This window comes from Chiloscyllium plagiosum, unplaced genomic scaffold, assembly GCF_037043375.1.
Source record: "Chiloscyllium plagiosum isolate Xiang-an unplaced genomic scaffold, Cpla_swu_hap1 HiC_scaffold_10, whole genome shotgun sequence".
Lineage (NCBI taxonomy): Eukaryota > Metazoa > Chordata > Chondrichthyes > Orectolobiformes > Hemiscylliidae > Chiloscyllium > Chiloscyllium plagiosum.
Window position 1 is genome coordinate 117,032,410 of NW_028270148.1, and position 10,133 is coordinate 117,042,542.

At 43.4% G+C, this 10,133-nt stretch overlaps 1 protein-coding gene across 4 annotated transcripts in view; it reads left to right on the forward strand.

Annotated features, from left to right (window-relative positions):
- sertad2b (SERTA domain containing 2b) overlaps nucleotides 1-7,461 on the forward strand; it is a 47,276-nt gene extending 39,815 nt beyond the window's left edge. For all 4 annotated transcript variants that reach the window (XM_087991696.1, XM_043696692.2, XM_043696694.2 and 1 more), the window contains one exon: nucleotides 2,830-7,461. In XM_087991696.1, coding sequence (XP_087847822.1) covers nucleotides 2,834-3,730 — 897 coding nt within the window. In that variant the 5' untranslated portion in view covers nucleotides 2,830-2,833 and the 3' untranslated portion in view covers nucleotides 3,731-7,461. The remainder of the gene's footprint in view (nucleotides 1-2,829) is intronic.
- Nucleotides 7,462-10,133: the final 2,672 nt, after the last annotated feature.

Below are 10,133 nucleotides of genomic sequence, written 5' to 3' on the forward strand. Positions count from 1 at the left end.
TAATGTTGCTGCCCCAGTAATCCCAAGGCCCAGCCTGAAGGTCTGGGGGGACAGGTTCAAATCCCATCAAGGCAGCTGCTGGTATTTAAAATCAATTCATAAGATTCAGGATTGAAAGGTGGTCTCAGTAATGGTGAGCCTGAAATGATCATTGATTGCTGTTTTAAATAAAAAAATCCAGTTCATTGATGGAAATCTGCCATCATCACCTGCTTGGCCTCCATGGATATCTCTGTAGTAGTGTTCAGGTTTACTCTCCATATTTAAGAATGTGAGCTATGAATTCAGAGAGGATTAACTTGATTGGCACCTCTGCTGGAGCCTTATCCAATGAGGGAACAGGTTGGGCCTGTATCAGTTATAGTTGAGAACAAGGGGGAGGTAGGAGATAGTGAGACCTGCAGATGCTGGAGATCAGAGTCAAGAGTGTGTTGCTGGAAAAGCACAGCAGGTCAGACAGCATTTGAGGAGCAGGAGAGACGATGTTTCAGGCAGACTTTCCTGATGAAGGACTTATGCCCGAAACATCAAATCTCCTGCTCCTTGGATGCTGCCTGACCTGCTGTGCTTTTCCAACAAGGGGAGGTAATCTTATTGAAACATAAGATCCTGAGGGGACTGGGCAAGGTGGATACTGGGAGAGACGAGAACTAGGCGATAAACTATTTAAAATAAGGGCTCTCATTTTTTTTTAGGGTAATGAGTCTCAGAAGCTCTTGCTCAGGCAGCGGTGGAGGTGGAGGGTGAGTGAGTATATTTTAAGTCTGAGGTAGGGAGTTTCTGAGGTAGGTAGGTAGTTTCTGAGGGAGGGAGGTAGTTTCTGAGGGAGATAGCTTCTTAATTAAGAAGGCAGTCCCAGGTTACTGGGAGTAGGCAGGAAAACCGAGCTAAGGCCACAGTCAGATCAGTGATGACTGAGCAGGTCCAAGGAGCATGTAGTTTTAGTGATTTGGTTTGCAGGATATGGCCAAGCCAGCATTTATCAGCCATTGCAGATTCTGCTCCGAATTTGTGTGTGTTGTATGTGTGTGTATGTGATTCCAGACCCAGACCAATGCCCTCAAACATTTGAGCAACTCACTCCATTCAAGGGCAGTTAGGGATGGGTATCAACTGCTAGGCTAGCCAGGGTCACCCACAATGCACGAGAGAATAAAGTGTTGCCTGGAACTGGCTTGACTTGCTGGTGTCTGAAGTGAAACCCTGGGATGAAGTATTTGTTCAGGGCATTCGGCCTGTTTTAGTCAGACAGTGAATATTACAATTGAATTGATATGTCCTTCGTTTTAACTAATTCTGACCTGTTTTTCGGATTGACCTGTTCAGAAATGTCGTTACACACCTCTGGAGCAAGTGGGACTTGAACCTGGCGCTCTCAGTTCAGGGTTAGGGACACTTGCACTGCACCACAAGTGGACCTTGATGTCTACTTCGATCAGCTAATGACACATATTTAAAAGGCCATTCTCCTGTCATTTCACCAGCAGCTTCAAAGTCCAAGAAAACCTGGAAGCGGCTTTCTGGAAAACTGAAATTGATTTTAATAACATTTATGATTCGTGTTCCTTTTCAAACGTCTGATGAAGTTTATCAATGCAGAGTGATTCCAACAGTGTGTGAAGGACTCTCCTTCTCAACCTCTGCCCTCACAAGAGGCGCGGTGCCTCTTTGGTTAAACCCTCACCAGCCATCTCTCTAAGGAACGAGCAGCGCTGAGCTCCTCTGGGATTATGGTGATGTTACCTTTAATCGATAGTATTTAAAAGTCCTTTAATATTGAAGTTGGGCAAGTCCAGTTGGTGACTGTCAGAATGCCGATATTACAGCAGAATCTGTTCAGGATTTTCCCAAACTATATCTGGATATTTTTGTATAATTAGTGTTCAACAAAAGAAGTGATTGTGTTTTTTAACATTTCTAATGCTGCTTCTGATTGAACAATTATTTATTGGGACGTGACATGCACAGATTGATAACAATGTGATCATCTGCTTCAGTACGTACCTCATTAATTGTATTTCAGACACTTTGGGACAATATGACGTCTTCTATAAAACAGTTTAGTTTCCTTTGTGTCTGGCAATGATAGTACATGTACTCGAGGATAGTTTCAGTGATGAGGGTAAGTAACCAGAGAAATAGCCAGTGTAACCAGTCTGAGAGGTGGGAAATATTTCCGAGATTGTTCCTTCAATTAATAAGTTTGATCCACACAAACTGAGAGATTCATTAAAACCTTGTTGACTGTGGCCTCTACCTTTTCAGTTTATTTCTTTATAATTACATAAATTGATATTAATTCTGTGCCATTGACAGTAAATCTACTGGGGTTACAATTAGCAACATCTCACCGTGAGTATAATTGGGAATTAGTAAATTCAAAGAGAGTTGTGTTCTGTACACATCACCAGCTAAAGCAAATGCTCCAGAGTCTGTGCTTCTGAAATGATTTTCAGGTAATTGCCTGGCACTCGGTGTCAGACCGGTCTGCAGGCTCTGATTTATGTAGTTTGATGCTCTCCCTGTTTAACTTCTGGTCCTGGTTAATTTGTGGCACTGCGGTTAATTGTTGCTGTGATTGCACGGGCCTTTATGCTCAAGAATTTCTGGTCTGTGTTCACTTTCTCCCACTGAGGAATCTGAGATTTATTCGTTTACAGTTGGATCCAGACAGAAACTGTTCACCTTTTTAGTAAACTGAAGCGTTTAGTTACAGGCTTACAACCTTTTGTGTATTCCCAGCATTATTTCAATTCAGAGTTTAATGTTCTTAAGAATTTATTTTGTAGTGAATCTAATTGAACACCTGGTTTTTTTCTTAATTTTCAGATATATGTTGGCAAAAGGAACAAAACGGAAATTTAGTGAACATGAAGATGGGCTGGAAGGCAAAGTGTCCTGTGGGCATGTTCCTTCCAAGGTGTCATACACCTTACAGCGCCAGTCTATCTTCAACATTTCCCTCATGAAACTTTATCAGCAGCAACCATTAATGGAGCCCAGCCTGCAGAAGACGGTATTAATTAACAATATGCTGAAACGCATTCAGGAAGAACTGAAACGGGAGGGGAACTTGCGACCTGTGTTCATTGCCCCCTCTCAGTCCAGTGACACACTCAATGATAATTACAGAGAGGTCCAACCTGCCTTCAATCATTTTCCTTCCCCTCCAGTCCAGGTGACTAGCAGCACCCCTCCAGACCTGTGCCTGACACCAGCCTCTGACCTGGAGGAAGATCCCTTCAGCAGCTGTCAGAGTGTTACACTCGGTCCCAGCAAGCCACAGAACCATTCACGCAAAGACAGTTTCTCTTCAGCCTTGGAAGAAATTGAAGAGCTATGCCCATCCTCGACTACCACAGACTCGAAGGTCAGCAGAGGGCATTTAAGTGAAGGTGGCAGTGAGAAACCTGCAGAGATACAAGAGAACAGAGCATCAGAGTCCAGGCTCACAGACCCTTTACCGGGCAACTTTGAGATTACCACCACAAGCTTCCTAACTGACCTGACACTTGATGACATTCTGTTTGCAGACATTGACACCTCGATGTATGACTTTGATCCCTGTGCGAGTGCCACAGGGCCAACGTCCAAAATGACTGCAGTCACAGCAGATGACATTCTGAAAACATTATCTCCTTACAGTAGCCAATCAGTGACTCCAAGTCAACCTTTCAAAATGGACCTTGCGGAGCTGGACCACATCATGGAGGTTCTAGTCGGGTCTTGATGCGGCAGAAACACCAAGGACTCGGGTTTTATAGGCTGTTTGCAGATAACATTCAAATAATTATTGTTTTAAAATGTGATGGAATCACTGCAAATTCTGTGCATGCCTCTATAAAATAACAATTACACTAGATATTGTTTCTGTAGAGTTGAGAATGTTTTCATCTGTGTGTCCTCTAGTATGGTTTTAAATGTTTTATTAATCATTGCTTTGTTACTCTGATTACCTGCTGTCGATGAGCATTGGGTTCAGAGAGTAGGTCTGACGTGTTGTGCATCGTACACACGAAGCCTAAGGGTCATATCATAAACATGATGGCAAGTCAGTAAGTCAGACTGTGGAGGTCTCAATATTTTTCCAGTTGTCTTTTAGTTCAGACATTCATTTTGTTATTAGCTGACTGTGGCTCTTTTAAACTGTATTCTGTGTTTGTTTGTTTTTAGTTTTTGTACAGGATTGGCAGTTGATTGTATCTTTTTCTGAAATACCTTTTGATACACGGGACGTAGTTATTTTGCTAGGAAGTGCCCTCACCAAACCCGGTGAAGTTGAGGTGAACAAGGGTCACTTCTATTTTTTATACACAATGTTCATGTAGCAGGTGCAAGGGGAATATTAAGAGCATCTAAGATGATAAGCATGCTATTAATGAAAAGATTTGGGGTCAGGAAAATGTATTTTAACTGTATTTTAAAGAACAGAACTTGTCAGGAATAATTGTCCCTTTCCCAGCATGTTTGACTGAACCCTAAATTCATCACTTACAGCATTACCTATACATTCCTCCGAGATGGTTCATTATCATCATCTGGTTCAAAGTTGGATGAGCTGCACCTATAGGCTCTGATTTTGCTGGATCCTGTCCTGTTAACAGTGTCGGGTTTTTATGTTTCTTGTCCTGGAAGTTTCTGGAAGCAGTGGGAGGAGCTTGGTGATTGGCTGGACCAACGGTCTGTTTCCTTAACTGATGAGGTGAAAGAATTGTGAGAAATGAACAGGGAGGGATGAAGAAGGGGGTGAATGAAAGTAAGTGATTTACTGTCAAATTAGATACACAAAGGGAAGTTAAGGAAGGGAATGAAAGATTAATATGACTGGGAGAAAAGAGAAACCAGAAAATATTCACTTTTTAGACATTTTTAAAATCATTTCCAAACTTGTTCACTTTCTGGGGTAGATAGGTTGATTTGAAGTCTTTGAGCAATCATTGGTGTTGGTCAATAGGTAATTACATTGATAATTACGAGACTCCAGTTCCTGCATATTAAAGGAACCATTAGTGCTGAAATATAATCACTTCATGAAAATCACACAGGTTGAAAGCAAAATGTTGTTTCCATGAAAGAAATGGAATGGTACAAAGCTTCTGGCAACTTGGGTTTTATGTGAAATCTTTCCTTGCTGTGAGCTGATGACATTCACACACTCTTTGTTATTTAGTCAGTAAAATCTGAGTGCCTCTTGTATTTTTCTCCAGCTATTCCCAATCATTTCCTTAATCTATTGATTCTGGAGCAGGAGCTCCTCACACTGCAGCACCCTGTTTGTACCTTAGAGACGTTCAACAACAAGAAACCTATGCAATTGGGTGAAATGAACAATATAGATGTCTTGCATTTTCTGAAAATCTAAGGGCAATAACCTGGTGCTATGTTGACCATTTTGGGGGGGGGGGGTGAGATTCAAGTTAGAATCAGACCAAATGGATTTCCAGTTAAATAGCAGGAATTGGGCTAAGCCAATCTGGTTGTGCTTTTTACTTCCTAGCTGTTCCTGCTCACTGAAATCCCACAGTGTGGGAGGGTGTATGCCTTTATAAAAATAAGCTTATCTTCCTCCAAAAAGGGTTTTCAAAGCATCTCAAATCCAGCTGGGTTTGCTCTGATTGTAAAGTGCAGCAGCACGTTGCAACTCTATACAGGGCAGTGCTGGGAGTGGGGCTTTTTAATTTAAAAACTGTTCCAAAAACCAGCAATAAAGTTTTTTTTGTGTTTGTTGAAAGGTTTTATTGCAGCCTGAGGAAAGTACCTGATTCTTCTATTTTACCGATACTTTTCAAAAAACAAGCTTGTGTAAAGTGTTCAGTCGACATTGACCAGAGTGCTGCTTGCACTTCGTTGTTAGCTGTGATTCTGTCGATGCCTTTTTGTTGTTGCACCTCAGTAAAGCTTTTCTGAGCCTCTGTACTGAATTCAACTACAGAGCATCACGTTGTGTTTCCAGTCGGAGCGGTGCTTCCTTTTGTATTATTCTTTAGCCCGGTTTCTGAATAAGAATCTCCCTCTTTTTTTCCCCCCCTCACAACCATCTCCCCCACCTCCCACTTTAGTTTTAAAGAATCAAATTTCAGGCAAAATCTGAGCTCTATGCATGACTTTTACACTGAGTGTAATGACGCTTTCTACAGCTGATATTTATGCATAGACAAGCATATTTGGTATTTGTCTTGTAGATCGCTTTAAAGATGATTGGAATGTACTATGCATAATGCCAAATTATATCATTGCATTCTAGCTTTTGTTATTTTTTAACGATACCATGGCAGTTGTGTGAAAACTCCAACGTTGTATTGTTGCAATGCATATGGCTAATTCAGGAGTCACTCTTTTTAAATTAATTTATTTAAGAATGTTTAAATTATGTTTGGTATCCCATGTTATATTATCTGTTTAAATTCTACTCTTTGTCCTTGCAATGAAAATGGTTTGTTGCTGTAACTGTGACTATCTTTGGGTTTTTATGTTGAAAATTTGAAACTTTTTATAAACAAGATGAAGGACAGCCAGTGATTGGCTTTACTTGGCCCAGTTTCAGACTGTGTGTGTTTTTCCCCTGAAAAGCCAAGGCTTGGAATGTGTGGGTTACCACCAGAAATGGCTGATTTTGTAACGATCTACGGTGTCACCTTACAGGAGTTAAAGTATTGGGCAAATTCTCTTGTCCAATTGGATGAATCAGATAAATTATTGAGCTTTGAATTGATTGGGAACTAACCAAAAAATGATTCCTTCCTTCAGGTAAATTCACTATGCAGTTTGTATACTCTCTCTGATTTTAGGAATATTAGGACTTTCAAATTAACTGTTTAAATTTAATACAGATGTTTTAATGGGGATTTTTTTAAGCACACTCAGAAGTGGCCATTTCAAAATGGTGCCAGTGTACAAAAGCTGTTTAATGTAAAATGTACAGTGTTTGGACAGTAATGATAAATACTATAAACTCAAGGACCATGCAGCAATGTCTCATTGGTTCCTGGAAGGTAACACCAACAACAAGAACAGAGTAGAACAAGAACTTTAATTGATATCTCTCCTCATATCTTATTTATTCTCTTTGTAAATATATTTATTTTTATTGTGTAGCCAGCAAAATCTGGATTGGATGTGTACAGAATGTATGTCTCGTAGGAATGTATGTAGGATCAGGAATGTACATTTCTATGCTGATCAGCAGAAGCCATAATCCGAGAGATTGTTGTGTCCAAGTTGTCTTGAGGTTCCCTCAAGTGCATCTCACTTCTATCAAGGCAGTAACACCACAATGTCCTGCCAGTCTCGGATCTGTGCCTTTTTCTATGCAATATTTCAATATAGACATCTGGAAAGCAAGGTTACTGTATTCACAGCACGCCAAGCTGTAATTGACTCAATGCAATTAGACAAATGTCAGTAGAGTTGAGCAGTCTTACTTTTGTAGTTTTTTATTCAACAATAAACTTTAAAATCAAAGCTATTTTCTCAAGCACTGTCATTTCAAATAGACTGTTTCCGAAATAGATCAAAGACCCAGAATGATCAAGTTGAAACTTGTATTTGAGAAGCACGGAACAAATTAATGATCATTTTTTCATTTGGGCATGTGGGTGTTTGGGGCAAAGCCAATGGGGAAGTTATGGCTGATGAAAGGAGCTGGGTTTGAACCCTACCACAGCAGGTGCTGGAACTTTGAATTCAATTTCAAAAGGAAAATCTGGAGCAGGGAGTCTAATGATGACTATGAATCTGTTGCCAATTGTCGGGAAAACCCATCTGATTCCCTAACGTCCTTCAGCGATGGAAGCTACCATCCTTACCTGATCTGGCCTACGTGTGACCCTAGACTCACTGCAGTTGACTCTTTGACTGTTAGGGATAGGCAATAAATACTGACGTAGCCAGTGGGTAATCTTCCTCAGCCGTAGCAATGGGGCTGCAGTGGTTTTATCAGAGAGAGGCCGGGGGAGGTCAGCAAATGGCTGGAGGGGTTAATAATCTGGAAATGATTTCTTGTTCCTCTCTGCTACCTGGTACCTGTTTAAAGGTGGACAATTCTCCTCGTAACTACTTCTGTCATTCCAACTCATTGCTGATCATTCACCACAGGACCATGTTCTCACGCTGTCCCCATACCCCTGACATCACTAATATCTAGCAATCAATCAATCTCTGTCTTGAACATATGTTGGCTGATCCTCCACAGATCTGAGACAGAACAGTCTCTGGCTCCTCCACATCCTGATAAATAAGGAGACCCAGGTCCCTTTGAACATTGATGCTGCTTAAATCTCTCAGCATTTAAGTGACACTCAACGTGTATCAAACTGATCGGTCACCTATCGCACCCCTGGGTGCCAGGTTTGTGATGGAGGGTGACATTATCAGTGTGGGTTTAACCCCCTACACCAGCTGAGGTTACCATGAAACCTCTCCCTTTGCCTGAGGTGTGGTGACCCTCAGATTAAACCAACACCAGTTGGTCTCTCTCCTCCAGGACTACACCCTCACCACCCACTGAACCCGACACTGTGTCCCACTCCCACCCTCTCCTTCCACCAGCTGACTCTTGAGAAAGGGAACATGGTTTCTCTAACTTCGACTTTCTCACCATGCGGGACCTGTCTAATTGAAAGCATAGCGCTCATTCCGTAAAACCGGAGCAGGAAGCCTTGTGGGATTGCCTCTCCCTGGAAAATCTGGCCCAGTGTCTCTGGTGGGAAGGAGCAAGCTGCTGTCACCTCTCCCCTGAGTGACTGAGTGGCCGTGTTGAAGAATTCTATCTCTTCATCAAATCAACACTTTATTCATCGGAACTTAACATTCTGATCTTTGGAATGAAAGCAATTTTGTTATTTCTATTGGATCCTGCCTCTGTTGGAATGGGGCCTTGGTGCATAAATGTTTATAAAAACAGCATGTCTCTTAGTGTCTGACTTGGGGTACAAACTAGTGTTGTTCTCCAGCCTCCTGTGGTAAAGGTGGAGAGTGTTTATCAACAGATAGATGATCCAGCCATCCCTCCTTTCACCAAACAGGATGTAGTGGGGTTTGTGGGGGTGGCGTCTCGCTGGCTGTGGGTAAGTACTCTCCAGAAATATCAGCCATAAACCAGCACATCAATTAGTAATGCCAAACACTGCAACGGAGGGTTTTCTCAGTGTAAAGGCTGGACTTTGCCTCCCCAAGGTCTGTGCGGTGGTCGCTCTTACCGATACTATCAAGGGCAGAATCATCTGCAGCCAGCAGATTGTGAAGAATGGTGTTAAAACTATTCTTCCCTCTCATTGGGTTCCCAATGTTATGTGGCCAAACAGATTCCAAAGATAGGGATTATATGTTGACACTACTTCAACTGTGAAGTGTCTACAGATTTCTTGAGCTAAAGGGTACAATATGCCCTTTCCTTTCCAGCAGGGGGTTAATCAAACAACAGTGTACAGCGGACACACACACACACACACACACACACACCCCCGCGCACACACACACCCCACACACACACACACACCCCCACACACACACACACCCCCACACACACACACACCCCCACACACACACCCCCCACACACACACCCCCCACACACACACACACCCCCACACACCCCCACACACACACACTCCCCACACACACACACACACTCCCCACACACACACACCCCCGCGCGCGCACACACACACACCCGCACACACACCCCGCGCACACACACACCCCCCGCGCGCACACACACACCCCGCGCGCGCACACACACACACCCCGCGCACACACACACACCCCCCACCCCCACACACACACACCCCCCAACACACACACACACCGCCCCCCACACACACACCCCCCAACACACACACACACCGCCCCCACACACACACACCCCCCCACACACACACACACCCACACACACACACCCACACACACACACACACACACACCCCCCCCACACACACACCCCCCCAACACACACACACACCCCCCCACACACACACACCCCCCCACACACACACACACACACACCCACACACCCCCCACACACACACACACCCCACACACCCCCCACACACACACACATCCCCACACACCCCCCACACACACACCCCCCCACACACACACCCACCCCCCCACACACACCCCCACACACACCCCCCCC